At 52.7% G+C, this 20121-nt stretch overlaps 1 protein-coding gene across 1 annotated transcript in view; it reads right to left on the bottom strand.

The window, feature by feature from the left end:
* srcin1a (SRC kinase signaling inhibitor 1a) overlaps nt 1–19040 on the bottom strand; it is a 30263-nt gene extending 11223 nt beyond the window's left edge. Inside the window, exons 1-11 of the mRNA XM_067232739.1 lie at nt 18671–19040; nt 14372–14379; nt 13668–13694; nt 8359–8554; nt 6819–7111; nt 4424–5256; nt 4159–4266; nt 3551–3678; nt 2689–2709; nt 2050–2201; nt 37–212 (exon numbers count right to left, since the gene is read on the bottom strand). Coding sequence (XP_067088840.1) covers nt 37–212; nt 2050–2201; nt 2689–2709; nt 3551–3678; nt 4159–4266; nt 4424–5256; nt 6819–7111; nt 8359–8554; nt 13668–13694; nt 14372–14379; nt 18671–19025 — 2297 coding nt within the window. The 5' untranslated portion in view covers nt 19026–19040. The remainder of the gene's footprint in view (nt 1–36; nt 213–2049; nt 2202–2688; nt 2710–3550; nt 3679–4158; nt 4267–4423; nt 5257–6818; nt 7112–8358; nt 8555–13667; nt 13695–14371; nt 14380–18670) is intronic.
* Nucleotides 19041–20121: the final 1081 nt, after the last annotated feature.

Genomic DNA, 20121 nt, shown 5'->3' with positions numbered 1-20121 from the left:
GTGTGTGTGTGTTGATGTGTGTGTGTGTGTACTGACTGGAGCTGCTGGATGATAAGCTCCTCCTCGTTGAGGTACTTGAGTCTCTCCTCCTCCACTAGGAGGCGCTGTCTCTGCAGGGGGTCTTCCTGCTTCCTCAACGCATCGCTCACACGCACGCTTAGCTCCGCCTCCGTGCGTTTGACCAGCGTCCGCACCGAGTCCTGGTTCTGAAGCTACACGCACACACACGCACGCACACACGCACACACACACGCATTCACACACACATCATTATTGATAGGATGGGCATTGTGTTTACTGATGACTATAATCAGACTGTAGTTAGGTTTTCCTTGGCACTTGTAAACTAATAATATACAATTGTGCTATATTTGAGTTGGGCTTCTTGTCTTCGGAGAAAAATTGCTTGTAGGTGCCGCAAAGCAATTTCAGATGGATGACATTCCAAAACGACTGAATATGCATGGGGCAATAATCTCCTCAGAATGGTCTGCACTGGCCTTCACATCATCCTTGTCATGCTGTGGCCTTGCCTGGGTAGTGATGGCTGTCTGTGTGTGCGCTGACCTGTCCTTGGCTGCAAGTGTATGTTGTACCTTGATCTGAATGGCTCTATCCTTGAAAGCACTGTGTGTGTGTGTTTCTGCGTGTGTATGCGTGTGTGTGTCCTGATGTGCAAGCATTTTACTATTGAGCCATCCTGTCTCTCCTGCTAACAGAATGTGATTTCTGTAGCCGCTGATGATGGTTCCTATCATGGAGGTGGTGCGCTAGTGTGTGTGTGTGTGCGTGTGTGTGTGTGCGTGCGTGTGAGTGCACGCACGCCTGCGTGCCTACTGAACACGCCGACATGTGAGTAAGACCATGTCCCTTCACACACACAACCATCAGTCCCCTGGTCGGTGAATTACACTGGATCACACAGGCATCACATGCATGAATGTAGACGGACGACACGATGACACAGGCTATGTAATACATCCACGCTCCCCCGGTTGAAAACACATGCTTAGCAGGGAAACTGAATAATGGATTGCTTTTATGGTGCAGGGGACAAAAGGAAAGGATATGGCCGTCATGATCGGCGCTGGCTAGTCCTTGTTAGGCAAACAGAAGTGAGCTATTAGAAAGTCATTAATTCGGTTTCAGATGCAGCATGCTAAGTAACAACACTGACAGTCCGACAGACAGCGTTGGATTTTTGTGTTGCCATTCTCTTGCTATCCCTCCCTGGCTTTGCGTAATTCATGAGCACAATCCATTATTCAAGCCTGCAGCCGTCTCCCTGGGTAACAAGGAAGGTCAGAGGGTAGGGGTCATGCTTGGGCACGCACACAGGTACTGGCCAGGGCTATCGCTGCCCTGGACGCAGGCTCACTCAGCTGCCGTACCTTTCGTCAGCGCAGGGATTTGGAGCCCTTGACCCTACAATCATCCCCCCTCTCTTCTCCTCCTCTCCAAACCACCCTGCTCCCGGTCCCGCTTCTCTCTCCTGACATTGCGAGGAGGTTAATCTCTCTCGGTTGCCCGAAAGCGTTTCAGTTGACTCTCTCTTTCCTTCCATTCTGTAACCGTGGTTATGGCAGGGAGTCCGACGATAGATCTCCTCCTTTTATGTCTTCACCTTTGATTTGGCCTTCTTTCATGTGATGTCACAGCTGTCTTTTCGGCGGTATCCCCTAGCAACCAAGGACCACTCCTTGAAATGTTTACTACAAACACAGTCACTTCTTTTATCTCCTACACCTGCCTGATCTTCGGTGCATACTTCGACCTCAATGTGTCAACCAGACATCTTATTTAAAGTATGTGTGTGTTCTGCCTAGGCATGGTGTGGCAACAAAATGCATCACCTATAAACAGATTCTCCCAGAATGGAGACACACTGGAACAGCGAACCGTACGACGACAGACAGAATCAGGTTTGACACAGATTCAATAGGGTTCGTACGAGTCTCCCGGGAGACTCGTGTGAATGCGGCATGCGTCGGAGCCAGGCAGATGCGCGGGGGCGTGCAGCAGCAGCGAGTCCAGGAGAGCACGTCTCACCTGCAGGTTGCGCAGCTGCGACAGCTGTTTGCGCAGGTCGGTAGCGTTCTGCTGCAGGTCGTGCAGGTGGAGCTGCATCTGTAGCCGGCTGGCCGGGCTGCCGTTGGCGGGCGGGGGCGGCATCAGGGCCAGCGGGGCCGAGGGAGTCTGAGCTGCCAGAGAGCAGAGCCGAGGTTAGACAGGAAGTGACACGTACACACGCAGACAACCATTTCTTGAAGCCACTGGGAACACGTGTGGGCATGCTATTAGTGGTCGAACAGATTGCAACATCCAGCTTCTTCCAGTGGACACACAAACACACACTCAAAATAAGCTGTGCTGGACAGGTGTAGGATGTCAGTTCAGGTTGCAGACTGATAGAATAAATTCAATCATAGGGAGAATAACCACCAGACAGGACCAGAGACAAGAAGGGTCAGAGCTAGACAGGATGGGGCGGGATCTGCTCTCTGGGTAGCCAACCAGGGGGCACACAAGAGGATAGACACGCCCCACTAGTCATACAGGGGTTGTGACATCACCACAGACAACCACATAGGGGCTGAGAGTCTGGAGATAAAGAAGATAGACGGCAGAGAGAAAGAGAGAGAAAGAGATAGAAAGAGAGTGAGGGAGCGACAGGGAGGGAGAAACTACCTTTCCGCTTCAGTCGGCCAGCTGAAATATAGAAGCAGTGAGCCAGTTACCAAACATAACTGAAGGAGAGAGAGAGAGAGACAGAGAGAGAGAGAGAGACAGAGAGAGAGAGAGAGACAGAGAAAGAGAGAGAGAGAGACACAGAGAGAGAGAGAGAGAGAGAGAGAGAGAGAGAGAGAGAGAGAGACAGACAGACAGACAGACAGAGAGAGAGAGACAAATAGAGAGAAACAAGTGTGAGGAAAAAAGATAGATCAGAGATAAGAGAGTTGGAAAATCAAGAGAAATCTTCAAAGTTCACACTGATTCTGATGGTCAAATGGAGACCCCTGCAAGCTACTTATATCGACTACTGTTGAGGAACGGCTCATTTGAGGGCTCTGCAGGCAAAGGCGTGATCTCAGGGCCAGTAAAGGCTTCAAAGGCTGCTGGGTCCTCGCTCTGAGCTTCTGAAGACCTGGCCATCCAAACATCTCGTCAGACTCAATTATGCCAAACATGTTTAGAGGCTAAAGAGCAGCGAAGACAGCAGACAGATGTGAGGAGAGAGAGAATGTGAAACGGAAGGAATAGACAGCGACTCAAAGAGAGATATTGGAGAGAAAAGTGGGATTTTGAAAGTAGAGGGTTCGGCACGGTATCTAGGTCACAGGCTGAAGGGGACAGCCCTCTCTCCATGCTAATGACACGACGAACCTCACCTGATTTTACTGCGGATTACAGAACTGTGCTAAGCCCAAGAGAAAGACGAATAACTAAGGTTAACAAACTGGTGCTAGGCACCGAGGCAGGCCTACAGGTCGTCCAGGGCAGGAGGCACATAAACAGAAACAGCCCTGAACCCTCAGAACACAGTACTCACTTCCTGTGGCGGAGCCGTCGCTGGCGGATTCGGTCTTCTCGCTGGAAGAGAAAGGGAAGGGCCGTGAGAACTCCGCCCCTTGGTCCGGAGGGCAGCCCGCCATCATGCAGAGGCGCAGCAGACCGCATCTGAGGATCAACGGCCACAGGGCAAGGACATTACGGTGCTAATGCCAACACCTGTACTAGGTACTAGGTACTTGTGGACTACGCTGCAAAGGGCTGTCTATTAGTGTGCTGATAGGGCCACTATGCAACTGTAGAGTACGCGAAAGTAGAAGATGCCGACTTGAATAGAGTTTGTGTACCGTGTCTGGATAAAAAATGACACGTGTGTATTAAAGCCTATTCTGTGTGTGTCTGTCTGTATGTGTGTGTGTGTGTCTGTGTGTGTGTCTGTGTGTGTCTGTGTGTCTGTCTGTGTGTGTCTGTCTGTGTGTGTCTGTCTGTGTGTGTGTGTGTGTCTGTCTGTGTGTGTGTGTGTGTCTGTCTGCCTGTCTGCCTGTCTCTCTGTCTCTCTGTCTCTCTGTCTCTGTCTCTGTCTCTCTCTCTCTCTCTGACTCTCTGTCTGTCTGCCTGTCTGCCTGTCTGTCTGTCTGTAGGTCTTACGTGCTGTCGCTGTCGGGTGCTCTGGTCAGTACACTCTGTACCAGGCCAGTCAGGCTGGCTATCTGCTTCTCCATGGCCTCCATCCTGTCCAGACGCTCCATACGTGTCCTGAGATCAACGCGCACACACACACACACACACACACACAGGGAAATGATCCACCGGGCCGGACAATCTACTTACCACAATTGTAGTAGGAGCCGACAGGCATACAAAAACAAGCAAGCATGAAGCATGCCATGAGTCAGACCCAGCCCCCGCTGACCTGGCGTCCGACTCCTGGCCTGGCACGGTGGAGCTGAACCCAGGCGTGCTCCTGCCTCCCTCGGCCCCCGGCCCGGCCGTCAGACACAGCGGCTCCGAGCCGGAGCTGGGCCTGGACTTGGGGCTCTCCACAAACACGGAGGAGGAGGCCGAGTCCTTGCGGAAGGCCTGCCTGACCGGGGAGGCCCTGCTGGGGGAGCTGGAGTAGTCCCTGTCCCTCAGCTGCATGTCTGGGATCTTCTGCGGGGAGGAGGGCGGCATGCGGAAGCCCATGCCCAGGGTGGCCGAGGAGTAGGTGTCCGAGTAGAGCTGCCCCCCGGGCTTGTACAGGGCGTCCTCTAGCTCCCCCTGCAGGGCGGCGGCGGAGTAGGTGCTGAGCGAGCGCACGGAGCCTCTGCGGTAGAGGCCCCCGGACACGGGGAAGGCGAAGGGGTCCCCGATGGCGGCCAGCGACTGCGTGGAGGCGATGCTCAGGCGGCCCTCGTGGACCAGGCTGTAAGGGTCGGCGTACAGCCCCTCGTTCTTCATCAGCATCATGTTCTTCCCGGAGCCCTCGTCGTCGGGCTTGACGTCGCGGCGCTCCAGGATGGCGCTGGGCGAGGGCGAGAGGCCGGCGTTGGGGCCCCCGCCGTGGCCCCCCGATGGGTGGTGGGGGTGCTGGGGCTGCTGTTGGTGCTGGGGGTGCCCCGGCCCGGCAAATGAGGGTGGGCGCCCCCCGCTGTAGGAGAGGCGCGAGCGGGACGGGGAGCCCGAGGGGGGCGAGGCGGTCGAGGAGGGGAGGGTGTTCAGGCGGCGGGTGGGGGAAGAGTCACGGGACGAGTACACCATCTCCCTCTGAAAGAAAAAAAAACACAAAAGGAGAGGGGGTTACCATGGCGACGAGACCCACTCGGTCGTGGCGCGTCGGTCTGATAAGGAAATGATAGAAGATCACACGGGCCCCGCACAGACGGAGACAGCCGGGCGGCGTTAATGATGCCGTGTGTCGTCTCTGCGTCTCCTGCCATACCCACAGGCTGCGGCATGGCGCATGCAGCAAAAGAGCTCAAAGCGAGCGTCCCCGGCTCCACATCGCACAACACAAGCGTGGTGGAGTATCGACCCACGCGAACCTCAGAAGGTGCCTCGGAGCAAATTAGATGTAATCGTCATTGATTATTCCTGCACTTTGTGAAGAGGAAGGGAGAGAGGGAGGGAGATGACAAGGTGGAGACAGAAAGAGAGTCCAGTCTTCTTGTCCCCCTCTCCCCTGCTTCCTTCCCCATCAGTCTGTGAGACAGCTGGCCTTACCCGGCCTGACAGGAGCCACCAGCAAAACACTGGATTACAACTTACTGCTATTCAGCCCCTCCCTACGTCTGCATTCTTCCATTTCTACTCTTTTGGAGAGAAGCAGGAGAATGCAAAAGACTAGCTCCATATGCTCCAGCATTCGAATTTCCATTTCACCAGACATTGTTGTTATTGACCTTGTCTTTCATTGGGAAAGGTGGTGGTGGTTTCATATATAACTATCGGATTTCATGTCTACGTGATGTCTTTGTGTCTCGCGCTCTCAATTTTCACTTCCCTTCAAGCCATCTGTCCTCTGTGTATCACTCCCCTACAGCTCTGCTTCCCCTCGTCTTCTCACTTCTACCTGCAGAATCATGTGATGGACAGAACAGTGTTGCTCACACACACGTACGCACGCACGACTTCCACCCTCGACACACACCAGTTCACACACATTCAGCCCCCAAACCCTAGTTTGCATAGTTCAAACAATTTAAACCCACGAACACACACACACGAGCAGTCCAATGTCAAGACTGGTTAGCATGCAGGGCAGCCAGTGTGCAGTGTGCAGTAACAAAACAGAGAAACGGGTCTGTAATTCCCCCACAGAGTTAAAGAACAAAGAAAAGCCAGCTAACTTTAATGTTGTTCAAAGGGACGTGTCAGGCTCCTTGAAATCAAGCTTTGTGATTTCACTTCCTCTGACTCAGTTCGTCTGGGGATTTTCTCGCTGAATCAAAGCACTTTGGGGATGGGAGAACGGGTGGATGCACTTACGTAAATACACATGAGCTTGCAAACACACACACACACGCAAAAACACACACACACACACAGTTTGTCTCTCACTCTGCAATTACTTGCATGGGTAATGTCTGGCTCATACTCAGCGTCGGATGAACATTACAGATGGTGAGAGTAAAAAAAAACACAAAAAAGCATCATCCGCATTTCTTGATCTCCACCCAAGCGGACATGATGAAGGGTGTCAAAACAAGCTCACGTGACTGAAGACAGCTGCTCTTCACATGGCCCCCACCTAACCCTCCTGCCCCCCTTCTTATCCTCCCCCACTCCCGCCTCCCCCCCGCACGCCCCTCCCTCCCCCGGCTCCTCACCCTCAGGTCTCCATTGGCCAGGTGGGCGGCGGGATAGGAGGCGTAGATGGGCTCCTTGCGGTAGATCTTGATGATGCTGCGGTCCTGGATGTCGCGCACGTCCTCCAGCTCGTAGAAGACGTTGCGGGCCTCGTCCTTGATCAGGATGGCCGTGTTGGGGGACTTGAGCATGCCCGCCGTCAGCTTCTGGGGGAACATGTGCACGATGAGGGCGTGCAGGGTGTCCAGGCTGGTCAACTCGTGCGTGATGTGGACGCGGCGGGTCTCGTCGCCAAACTGCAGGAACAGCACGCCTGGAGGAGGGGGGAGAGGAGGAGGGGGAGGAGGAGGGGGAAGGAAGAGGAGGGGGAGAGGAAGAGGAGGAGGGGGAGGGGGAGAGGAAGAGGGGGAGAGGGAGAGGAAGAGGAGGAGAGGAAGAGGAGGAGAGGAAGAGGAGGAAGAGGAGGAGGGGGAGAGGAATAGGGGGAGAGGGAGAGGAAGAGGAGGAGAGGAAGATGAGGAGAGGAAGAGGAGGAAGAGGAGAGGAAGAGGAAGAGGAGGAGGAGAGGAGAGGAGGAAGGGGGGGAGAGGAAGAGGGGTAGGAGGAGGGGGAGAGGAAGAGGGGGAGGGGGAGAGGAAGAGGAGGAAGAGGAGGAGGGGGGAGGAAGAGGAGGAGGGGGAGGGGGAGAGGAAGAGGAGGAGGGGGGGAGGTAGAGGAGGAGGGGGGAGGAAGTGGATGAGGGGGGGAGGAGGAGGAGGAGGGGGGAGGAAGGGGAGGAGGAATAAGGAAGGCGGAGGAGGAGGAGAGGAGGAGAGGGAGGAGGTAAAAAAAACAAGTGGGTATAAATAGGGGGCATTTAGGTTGTAGCAAGAAGATGGATGAGCAGAGAGAGAGAGAGAGAGAGAGAGAGAGAGAGAGAGAGAGAGAGAGAGAGAGAGAGAGAGAGAGAGAGAGAGAGAGAGAGAAGGAGGATTGATGAAAGACTTATATGACGAATAAAAACATTGGAACGAGAAGCCGGATCGTCAGATGAAATGATGGCGATGCAGAGTGAGAGAGTGAATACAGAGAGAGACTGATAGAGAGACAACGTAAGGGACAGACGGCTTATTGCCTTGCCTGAACTACTCTTTCGGATGACTCATAAGTCACTGTCAGGCTGGTTTATGCCCAGGCTGTTTGTCCCTGCATGCTTACTTGGCACAACCCCACAGCCCGCTGTTTATGAGCCTGAGCTGGCCCCACACTAAACCTGTCCACAGCACTAACCGTCTCCACACTCCAGCCAATCACGACCCTAGTGTGCATGCTCAAGCTTTCCTAACATGGTGCACATTTACACAGAGAGTCCACTTGTTAAACTTGTACTTCAACATTGTAACAGTAGGCTACCTACCGGCGTCTCCCCTGTGATTCACAGGTAGTCGGTCACCGGCAGAATATCAAGTTCAAGTGTGTAATGACCAACTGACTACTATCTCAATCCTGACTCTCTTCCAGGATGATAGGATACGTGTGTGGCGCCCGTGGCGAGCTAGGTGTGGCGTGCGGTGTTCTGACCTGGGGAGCGCAGCTTATTCTGGCTGGCGGAGCGGGACAGCGGTAGGCTCTGGCGGAAGCGGTTCATGCGGTTGAACCCCAGCGGGATGTCGGCCTCAGACATGGTCTCCAGAGACTCCGCCGACGCAAACGACAGCTTCGCTGCCTGGTCCGCGAGCCCCGACTGGGTGGACTGGGAGTGGCGCGGGCTACGGCTCTGCGGTGGAAAGAGAAGGAGGCGGTTAGCGCGTAGGGGAGAGGGAAAGGAGAGGAGCGGAGAGGGAAGGGCGGAGAGAATGAGTTGGACAGAGTACAGGGTGAGAGAGGGAGTGGAGGAGACAGCAAATAACGGCAAGACAAGTAGTCAGACACAACAAGATTAACCTTATTGAAACGGTTCACCAGCATAGCCAAACCGACATTAGCAATGTCACGCAGTCTGGGAAGAGAGAGAGGGGGGGGGGGGGGGTGGCTGGGCAACAAGATTGATGGAATGCAATCTATATTCACCAAGTAATTTCAGGTACACAGTAGTTTATAACCTCCTGTAGTGGGAGAACAAAGCAAGGATGCAGACGGGTTAGAAACAGTTTGGGGACGGTACCTGGAACCTGGAAGGGCCTGGTCTATATCAGGACTGGCAGCTTGCGTACAGCTCTCAGCCTGTACCTGCCATATCCCTCTGCAGGAGCTGCTGATCCCTGCTGGGGCTCCAGCCAGCCTTAAATGAGTACTAGTGGGATGCAGGAATCTTATGCAAACCCAGCGCTGCCACAGAGGGCTTGTTCTACTGGCTTCAAGCCAGACTTGTTATACTTGCTTTCCTGCTGTTCATGCTGCAGGGTTGGGGCTGGATCTTGCTTGGACTAAGGCTGGGGCTAGAACTGGGGCTAAGGCTGGGGCTAGAGCTGGGGCTAAGGCTGGGGCTAGAACTGGGGCTAAGGCTGGGGCTAGAGCTGGGGCTAAGGCTGGGGCTAAGGCTGGGGCTAGAACTGGGGCTAGAGCTGGGGCTAGAGCTGGGGCTAAGGCTGGGGCTAGAGCTGGGGCTAGAGCTGGGGCTAAGGCTGGGGCTAAGGCAGGGGCTAAGGCTGGGGCTATAGCTGGGGCTAGGGCTGGGGCTAGAGCTGGGGCTAGAGCTGGGGCTAGAGCTGGGGCTAAAGCTGGGGCTAGAGCTGGGGCTAAGGCTGGGGCTAGAGCTGAGGCTGGTGTGTTCAGTGAACACGCTCCCCTATCCCCACTGCAGCCTCTCCTCCAGCTCTGAGAACACCTTAATGAGCTCCCAGAATGCCGTGTGGTGACTGTGAGCGTGGCAGAGGCAGACACATGGTCGCTCCAGAGCGCAGCCTACCCCACTCCCCTTTCCTCTGCTCTCACCAAGAGCAAAACAACTCTCCTCTGTAGTAGTTGACTCTCGGTGGTTTCCTGTCTGCCTCTACCTAATAAGATTCCAGCGTGTTGGTCTCAGTGTCTCATTAATCGTGTCGTTAGCGAACGAACGCCTCAGCATGAGGCCCACAGAAGCATCACACCATGCCACACAGTTCTCAATGACTCTGCATGGGTTCATTCACAACAGACGTGCGTGTCTCCGTGCACACACACACACACACACACACTAACAAGTGCGCGCACACACATGGACATAGTAGCGTTTTGTGGGCAAAAAGGTGGTGGTGGTGCTGATGGATTACCCCCTTCTGTGTTGTCTAATGGGGTCATTTTTCTAAGCAATGACCACACAGAACAACATGGCCCAGTGCTCCTATAGCGTTGTCTTCTACACCAGAGCACCGAACACACACTGTGCACACACACACACGCACACCCTCCAACATAGTGTGCTCACAAAACAGGGTGAATCTTAAAAGGCTGCATACTGGTCCAAAGCTCGTCTCAGCACGGCTAATCAACAGTATTCTTGTTTCATCACTGAAACACACTCTGATCAAAACAGGACCCAAGTGTATTAGACATCAGCCTGGAGCCTGAAGTGTATGCTCGTTCAGCTGTGGCTTTGTTGCTTTGTATTTGGTTAAGACCAAAGAATTCCCCAGTTCACAATGTGGGAGTCTTGATTTTGAAACTTTGAATATTATCAAGGGCCGTGACTGAAATATGTACCATTGAAAGCTGTAATATTCAAGATGTTGACGAGGATTTGAGTACATTGTTGACGTTTATCTCGACATTATGTTCGAGAACTTAAAGATAAAAGATGGAGTGTTTTAATCCCCTCAGGGTGACAGATGATGGAGGGCAGCCAGGAAAACACACCATCTGGTGGAGGATGAGCACTTTCTCCACAGGGACGGACAAGTTGTGCCTTCTCCTCCTCCTCCTCCTCATCTCCTCCTCCTATTCTGCACCTCTTCCTCCTCACCCCCCCCCCCCCCCCCGCCTTCTCCCTGCGCCCTGTCTGCCTAAACTGTCACGGCAGACTTTTTCAATAGCACTCAGTTACAAAGAGAAGCCTACATGGTAATTACACTGTGTTGGAAGAGACGAACAAGCAGAAAACAGGATGATCTTCCAAGGAACAGGGCTGAATAGAAAGGAGGAAATGGCCCGGTCGAACTACCTGGGGCGGTGAACTCCATTAAATCCTATACTGTGCCTCTCTTCCTTTCTCCTTCTCTTTCTCTCCCCTTTGCCTCTTTCTCCTTACCACACACACACACACACACACACACACATTAACACACACATTAACACACACTCAGAGCTCCTGGGGGTTAAGGTCAGAGTAATGGCTGTTGTTTAAGTGCCTGTGTACGAGGTTAATGGTTCAGGGGCAGGCCAGAGAGACAAGAGGGAGGGAGCAGGATTGCGTAACAGTCAAACACGGTCTCTCCTTCTACTCTCCCTTCTCTTCATTAGACCTCATTTACCATGGCGGTAAGTGATACGGCTCTCCACTGGGTCTTGGTGAGTTGGGGAGAGTGTTAGTAACAAAGATGTGGGAGATCCTTCCTATCTGCTCCAGTGAGTATTATCTCCTCAGGAGGCCATTCAGTGAGGGAGAGATAATAATTGTATGATATCACACTTCTCTCGCTGCTTATTTCTCCCCCCCCCCCCCCCCCCCCCTCGGCTCTCCAACTGTCAGCCTTCTCTCCTCTGCGCTCCTTCCTCTCCTCGAGCCTGTCTCTCCGTGCCTGTTTCATTTCTTTCCTCCTCCTCTTCCTCCTTTCCCGCTTCGTTGATTGGGCCTCTCAGAGCGTCTCTGTTTTTCGTCGTTCTCAAGATGAGCTTCTCATTCAGGCTGTCTGGGCCTCTTGTCGTCAACACGTCTGATTCTGGACCAACCTCTCCTGACGCGGCTCCCTCTCCACACGGCTGCCCGGGTTTCCACAGTCCTGCTCTCCAGGACTTTCTCTCTCTCTGTCTCTCTCGCTCTCTCTTTCTCTGTCTCTCTCGCTCTCTTTCTCTCTCTCTCTCTCTTCTTGTCTCTCTCTGTCCCACCTCTCTCTCTTTCCCTCTCTCTGTGTGTGCCACCTCTCTCGCTCTCGATCCCCATCTCTCTCTTTTTGTGCTACCTGTCTCTTTCTCTGTCTCTCTCTCTCTGTCTGTACTACATTGTGCTATGGCATATAAACAGGGAGAAGACGCTCGCCAAAGAGTACAAGTAACCGAGTTGAACTGGTTAAACTCTCTCCTCGTTATACATACTGCGCCGGTGTTCGATGACACCGTTTGCCTCGGCTTTCAAGAAAAGACCAAACACCCCCACGAATCCAATCCATTTCTCACCTCCCTCCCTCTGTCTCTCACTTGCGTTTCCTCTCCTCCTCGCTCTCCTCAGCGAGGCCCCTCCCTTTGTCTGACGGGCACAATCTCAGCCCCGCTCCCTCGGCTTGGTCCAGCCCTGCTTCTATAGAACACTTGGACTCATCAATGCATGGATGAAATTGGTCGGCCAAATTTCTGTGGACTGTTCGCTGATGCAATCACCTCGCTCAATAGGAGAGGGGAGAAAATGGCGATCTGTCCCGGGGAGAGGGAATGATGGCTGGCTCCACTTGCAGCCTTCTGTGCGGAGGAGAGGGAAGGAGCCAAGAGCCAACATCCCTCATTCCCATCGTCTCCTCCATCAGCAGTTTCTGACTTTCATGGTGATTCTGCAGAACTCAGAGTTCCAAATAACAATAGCCTGGCTTTTAACGCGCTCATATTCAGATCCGTATTTAGAAACTGGGACGTAATTTAGTGAGAGAATGCTGCAGGAGGTGTGCATATTCAACAGGCACTTGATCCGAAGCGCGGAAACAAATATTATCTCGGCGACGGAGAAAAACTATTACATAACAGTACTTCCTGAGAACAATTTAATGAGTGTCTAATTTAAGCTGGTAGGCACTCCAGGAAAACACACAGTCCCACATTCGCTTTTATTGGGCGCTGCATGACAGAGTGAGGAGGTGTGGCTATATGTAGCTGCTATGTCTTCGCTGTTTCCATGTTGCCACTATCGACAGCAGAGGATTAGATATGGGTAAGGGATCGGGATATTGATACTGACGGATGTTTTATCCTGTCCAGATCCTGAGCTTCAGGTTAGATTAAACCCTAGATAACCTCCGGGGGGCCTCTCACAAACATAAATCCTGACTTTGTATGGACACGGGCTCAGGAACCCAGACAGCATCCATTATATGTATGTGTCTCCAAGGGCCCTGTTCACACACTGTAAAGCAGGCATGTCAGCTCATATACGCTCTCAACATGTCACGCATATAAACTCAATAGATGCCTCTGTGGCGGGCATGTCTGACTACCCTTCTTCCCATCCGAAGCACAAGACAGAGCTCTAACTCCTTCCAAACCAGGGTCAAACACGTGTCACCGCAGCGCCCACGCTTTAAAACGTATCTACCCTAAGACCTTCTCAACAGTGTCAGAGCCATATTTGATCAATGCTTTCGCAAACATGCCTGCAATGTCTACTTTATGTCTCAGTTGGTCTGAGGGATTCTTCAGCAAGGTCACATGGATGCTAGCCATTGGCACTAGCTGACTGAGGTAGCGTTAATCCTGGGAGAATCGTTTCCTGCTGATTAAATGGAGCTTGAACGGTCCAAACTGCTGCCACCCTCGTGAGAATTCAGACATGCCAACTGAGCTGTGCCAACAGTGCATGAGGCACAGGGAGGCAGTAACCAGGGAGATGATGGTGCCTGCAAAGCTGGAGGAGTAACCCAGACACACACACAATACACACACACGCACACAATACACAGGCACTGACACAAAGACGAAACAACATAGTACATCCAGTATACATGTATAGGAAAATACTCTTTGACAGAGGCACCTTCACTTACAGCACTGACCTTAAAGCTCCAGTAGTTAGGTTGTTGCTGCGAAAAGACAGGAAAAAGAAGAGCATTAGACCTTTTTTATCAATACAAGAACTGCCAAACAACTTCCTGACATGAAACACAGCCTGCAGGGGAATGCCATGATGTCTGAGAAAGAGAAGGACGGTGAAGGGAGAGGAAAGGAGAGGGAGAAAGAGAAGGACGGTGAAGGGAGAGGAAAGGAGAGGGAGAAAGAGAAGGATGGTGAAGGGAGAGGAAAGGAGAGGGAGAAAGAGGCCAGCAAACCACGGGCCCTTGACACTGCATCAGATACTCATCCTACTGTGACCGTTTCCCTGCCTAGAATACACATTTTACAATTTGCATGTTACGCAGCGCGTGTTCATTGTACTTTTACCTAAGGAGGTGTGTGTGTGTTTGTGTGCGTGCCTGCCCGCCCGCGTGTGTGCGTGTGTGTGCGTGCGTGTGTGTGCGTGTGTGTTTTATAGGTGTGGAGTTACAACCCTAAGCCAGCACGACGTAGCTGCTGGCTGTGACTCATGACAGGAGAAAATGAAAGGAGTGAAATGGAATTAAACAGGCCGTGCTGTCGTTCATTCAGATGTTGGCCTGTCTCCCAGACCCTCTCGATCATATCCTGACACAAAGTCACTCGCTCCCTCTTTTCCATTTCATCCCTATCTCTCCACCTGGCTCGCTTTCTCCCTGTTCTTTACCTCGTCCTCTCATCGTCATGACTACACTTTCTCTCCCCGCCCCCTCTTCTCTTCTTTGGGCTGTGTCAAGTGACATGTGAAATTGTGTTCCCACGGTGGACAACGCCCCAGGATGAGAGTTTTTCATTTAAGCATAATTACCCCAAAGTGAAAACCAGGCCAAGTCTCCAACAGCCAGGAAATACCTCACAATGACATGGAAATTAAATGGGGAGAGTTCATACATTTTAATTCTACTCCCGCTTCCCATTATAGTTCACATTCCTAGCCGCTAGCAGTTTTAACTTCCTTTGTGGAGATGGCCTCTGTCCCTGAAGAAAGTAAGACAGGTAAGTTTACTTTTTGACTTATGGAAGTAGCTTGTCTTTCACTTTGTGGGTTTCTTTTTCATATCACATCACGTCATTTACTTCCTTAACACAGGTGTCAAAACATAATAATTACTCAACGTATTGTGACCATTGTGAATGTGACCAGCCTAATCTGTTTCCTGCCAGTCTGTCTGAGGTAGTGCTCCCCCGCCCTACAAACACAGTGATATATGTCCCCACCGGCCTGGCTAGGCCAGCTCACAGGTACACGGTTACACAAACACTTGCTCCAAACCTCTCCATTGTAGATCAATGGAGATGCATATTTCATGATCCGCGCTGCACCGAGGGATGACCTGCGGAGAGTAATGGTCCTGGACACGCCCTCAGCACTGGAGCAGTATAAACAGGCCCAAACCCGATTTCGGGTATTAAACCAGAGCCTGGGGGCCCTCCCCCCTCCACCCACCCTCAGCTTCTCTCTGTATGGATGGACGGGGCAAGACGCTAGACTAGTGTGTGAACGGTCCCGGAGGGCCTGGTTTAGCTGACACCGTGTAAAAACACTGAACGAGTCAGAACCAAATCTAGAGCCAAAAGCCAAACTCCCTGGTTTTCGGAGGCCCCCCAAAAAACGTGTCCTTTCGAACTCATTTGTCGTCTTCAAAGTACCTAAATGTCGACGCGAAAAGCACAACGTTACAAACATAAGCCGGTCCTTTGATGTGACACTGAGTCTGCGAGACTGAACTTTTAGTTAAGTCCTTTCTCTGAACTGCTTGGTTGTCTGGGGGTTTTAGCCGTCTTGCCTACCCTGCCTCTACGCTGGGACCTAAAACTTTGTGTCAGACAGGGCGGGATAGTATGTGTGTGTGTGTGTGTGGGGGGTGTGTGTGTCCATGTGGAAACTAGGTCAGCGGTGGGGGCCTGGGTCTTGGGTCTTTGGAGTAGAGAAGGCTGGGCAGGACAGACTCTACCTGTTCACATGTCAGTCCTCCTTCAGACGAGTCTCGGTTGAAGCGTAGCTTTGACAACTCTGAGTCTGACAAGGGCCCAGGGCAGCATCGCATCACTACAAATACCTGGCGTGCTCATGTTAAGCTTGTTCGGATTTTCCTTCGAACATGAAGGATGTAGAAGGTTTGTTTGGCCCTGACAAACTGTTGGGGTTACATATACGTGTGTCTGTTCGGTTGGCTACAACAACAAGACTGCAGTCCTAAGGTCAAAGCAAACGCGTTCATTTTTCACCTCTTCGGCTCATGTTGTTTCAACTGCAGTCCTATTGAGGGCCATTGAGATTGGACTTTGTTGTGCAAATACTGCTAAGACCCTGTGATGACACAGGTCAGTGATTTGGCAAGCAAAGACACCGTGCTGCATACGAGAGTAAAGAGGGCCTCATGACTCATCGTACAACCCGGTCAGCTTCCATTTCAACAACAGTTTACACACAGCCCCAATCAAGCCTATCATATGTCCTGTCTTTCTACAGTAGATTTCACAGGCTGTCCCTTCTACCTCTGGTGGCTTCTATGCCGCCATCGAGCCAGTCTGTTGCGGCACCAGCTCTTGCCAGGACATTCAGCAAATGTATACGCATAACACAGGCTCTCCCGCGAGCCTCAACAGCTTCTCCTCACTGTTAACAAAGCCTGCTGCTGAATAACACATGCAGCCCCGTCGCAGGAAGCACAGCTACCCATGTGTTGGAGCGTTCGGAGTAAAGGTGGGGGCCAGGGGGGCTAAATGGACGCTCTGTCTGACAAAACTGCCCGAAACCCGCGAAACACACAGGGGGCGCACACGCGCACACACACGCGCACACACACCGCTGGGCCGCTGGGTTCAGGTGGAAGGACAGAGCTTCTCAGCCGGAGAGCCGCTCCGCCTGACCTGCATGCAAAGCAGGCAGCGCTCGCTCCCACCGACAGCACCTCCTCCATCCCCCTCGCTCCCGCTCACGTCGGCAGTCTTTCAGCTAGTCACTCTCTCACGCGCTCTCCTTTCCTTCGTCGTGCCAGTCTGCCTGTCATTCCTTCCTCTGACACACCATCTGGACACACACACACACACACCAGTAATACTGCCTGCAGACGTCAGCACTGAGTCTTGCCTAGCCAGGCTTACATCTGAACATATGTAACCTGTCACCACAGAAACAAGACACAACAAATACAAGCAGCATGCAGGAGATATATCCCTCAACAAGCACAAAGGAAACAGACCAAGTCCCCCCAGCCCCCCAGTTCCCTACCCCCAGACCCCCAGCTCCCCAGCTCCCCAGCTCCCCAGCTCCCTACCCCCAGACCCCCAGCTCCCCAGCTCCCTACCCCCAGCTCCCCAGCTCCCTACCCGCAGCCCTCTCTCACCTGCAGGGCAACAGTGCCTGTGCTCCAGTCCAGCCACACCAGGCTGTCCGTCAGGTTCAGAGAATCCTCATAGCACTATGCCGTCTCTCCCTGCCTCCCTGCCTCCCTCCCTCCGGCTCTCCCTCTCTCTCTCTCTCTCTCTCTCTCTCTCTCTCTCTCTCTCTCTCTCTCTCTCTCTCTCTCTCTCTCTCTCTCTCTCTGTCCCTCCCTCTCACTCTCCAGCACATGCGGCGGAAACTCTTTTATTTAATTCATTACAACACCAGCCGATTAACTCCTTCGCAGATAGGCGGCTGGCTGCTGCTGTCGCTGGATAATTGACTGGCGAGCCGTTCAGAGTGGCTCCGCGTCTCTCTGCCTCGCTCCCTCCCTCCCTCCCCTCGCCCTCCCCCCCTCCCCCCCGGTCCCTGGCCGTGTTCCAGCCCAGACGAGTCTCTCACCGCGTCCGTGCACAGATCTGCACGGACAGACAGCCGATGACGAGGAATTTCCTCCCCTTGCTGCCCCCTCTCTCTCTCTCTCTCTCTCTCTCTCTCTCTCTCTCTCTCTCTCTCTCTCTCTCTCTCTCTCTCTCTCTCTCTCTCTCTCTCTCTCTCCCCCCTGTTTGAAGACGGTGCCCAGTGGCGTTTTAAGGATTTGGAGCGTTTCTCCTCTCACCCTTCCTTCTCTGTGTCCCTTCTGTTGCTCTCTCTCTCTCTCTCTCTCTCTCTCTCTCTCTCTCTCTCTCTCTCTCTCTCTCTTCTCTCTCTCTCTCTCTCTCTCTCTCTCTCTCTCTCTCTCTCTCTCTCTCACTCTCTCTCTCTCTCTCTCTCTCTCTCTCTTTCTCTTTCTCTCTCACAATTCCTTGTTTCTCTGTTCCTCCCTCTCCCTAGCCTGACCTTTGCAATGTGATATCAGCTTCTTCCATATATGGGAGAGGTTGCCGTGGCAACCGTGGACTCCACCTGCCACCCTCCCACCACCTTCCCCTTCTCTGTCTATCTCTCTCTCTCACTATCCCTTTCATTCTCTCTCTCTCTCTTCCTCTTCCCTCTCTCGATGTTCTTTTCTTCGGTATGATTGCTGTGGAGTAGCCTCTCACCACACAGAGGCAATCACACACGCTCACAGACACACAAACACGCCTTCACTGGCGTACACATATGTACACTGCACACACATAGAGTGCACACACACCACTAGAACGATGGTGAGAAGGAGGAGGAGAAAAGGAACAGGAAAGAAAGACAGTTTGGGTTCACAGAAGAAGTAAAATGCTGGAAATGAATGTAAGAGATTGTGAGAGACACAATGACAGACAAAATGAAATGTTTTAATGGTTTTAAAAGTGTTCCATGGAGCAAACGTCCATTTAATATGTCAGGTTGTATTTAATGCGATAAAGTGTGTTTGCATGTGTTAACATTTGTGTGTGTGTGTGTGTGCTTGGGTGTGTGTCTGTGTTTGCGGTTACGCAATCCATGAATGGGCAAGCCTTTGCCCTCGATCAGGATGTCTGCCGGCAGGCTTGCCAAACTTCCAGCTCAAACAAAGAGCCTCTGGATCAGATGGTCGAATAATGACGAAGAATCGGGAGGACAAGGTTTTGTGCGTGTGTGTGTGCGTGCGCGCGGCACCCACCTGTTCCCGAGCGGCTCTGTCGGGCGTCCCCCTCGCGCTGGCATGGGAGGGCGAGGGGGAGGGCGGGTTGTGGTGGGGGCTGTGGTGCTGTCCGTGGTGCTGGCCGTGGTGCGGGTGCTGCAGCTGCTGCTGCTGCTGCTGGTACTTGGTCTTCAGGTGATCCATGAAGGCGTCCCTCTTGCGCTCCATGTCCGCCTTGTGCAGGCTGGTCAGGGCCTCCAGGCTCTGGGCGGCGATCACCGTGTGCCGGTGCTCCGACGTGTGCACCAGGCCCACGTTGGAGAAGCGCCGCGTGCCGTTCCCCAGCGTGCGGTACTCCCGGGGGTACTCCAGGTCATCCGTCGAGATCATGTGACCGCCGCCCCGCTCGGGATCTGGACGGAGGGGGATGGAGAGAGGAGAGGAGGAGAGAGGAGAGGAGGAGAGAGGAGAGGGAGGGAGGGTAGGTGGCAGGTCAGGAGAGGGTCCCCACACAGACAAGCATGCAGACACAGATGCGTACATGCATGCCCAAACGTACAGCCACACAGAGATGTCCACAGACAGATGCAGAGAGAGAGAGAGAAAGAAAGAAAAAGAAAGAGGGTTGGATGGAATGTTAGACTATTTGCCACAAATAAGGAGGATAGAAAACTAGTTCCCTGTAGGATCATTGATCTCAAGTTTAGAGGGGGGGGGGGGGGGGGGGGTAAGTAAAACGCTTCTGCAATAGATCAAAAGAAAATAATTGTGCACCATTTTCTCTGTAGGATATTCAATTTCTTTATGCCTGTTTGTCATCTGAAGAGCCTTTCATTTCTTTGTGATGACACAGTGAGAAGAGAACCAACTGTGAAATCAGGAAGGTGGGAAGCAAGGTGGCACACTCCAAAAATACTCCTGTCCTCGTCTCGCATCCCCCCTGCCCACCTCCGCTCTCCCACCCCCTCAGTAGCCCTTCTCCATCTATCTAAACACCTACAACATCCATCTCCATCTATCTGTACCTTCACCTGTCTCCTCCCCTTCCCTCTGCATGTTCAAACCTTTGGGTTATTGATGACGGTGGTCAGTCCTGAGGAAGCACGTGTCTGACGATCCTTAAAGTCGGTTATCGACAACACCCCCCTCCCCCTCCCCTCCCTCCCAGTCCACACAGAATACACCGCCCCCGCCAAATAAGGGGGGCACATGGGGATGGAACAGTGACAAACGCAACAGGTGACAGTGAAGATCGATGAGTTTGAAGCGTGAGAACAGGGGTGCCATTTGACGCGCTCAGTTACCTTGCTTTGGAAAACAGGCCCCAGGGTTGGCTAGAAGAAAAATATGCCCACTGTTAATCTGTGTCTGCGCGTAAATGCCCACATAACACACACACACACAAGCACACACCATACATTACTTTATATGGAAACACTTTCTATGAATCACTTGTGTGTAATGTATCATGACTGTATTATAAATG

Source organism: Osmerus mordax, chromosome 3, assembly GCF_038355195.1.
Source record: "Osmerus mordax isolate fOsmMor3 chromosome 3, fOsmMor3.pri, whole genome shotgun sequence".
In the NCBI taxonomy this organism is placed as follows: domain Eukaryota; kingdom Metazoa; phylum Chordata; class Actinopteri; order Osmeriformes; family Osmeridae; genus Osmerus; species Osmerus mordax.
This window is presented reverse-complemented; position numbering and strand designations above follow the sequence as displayed.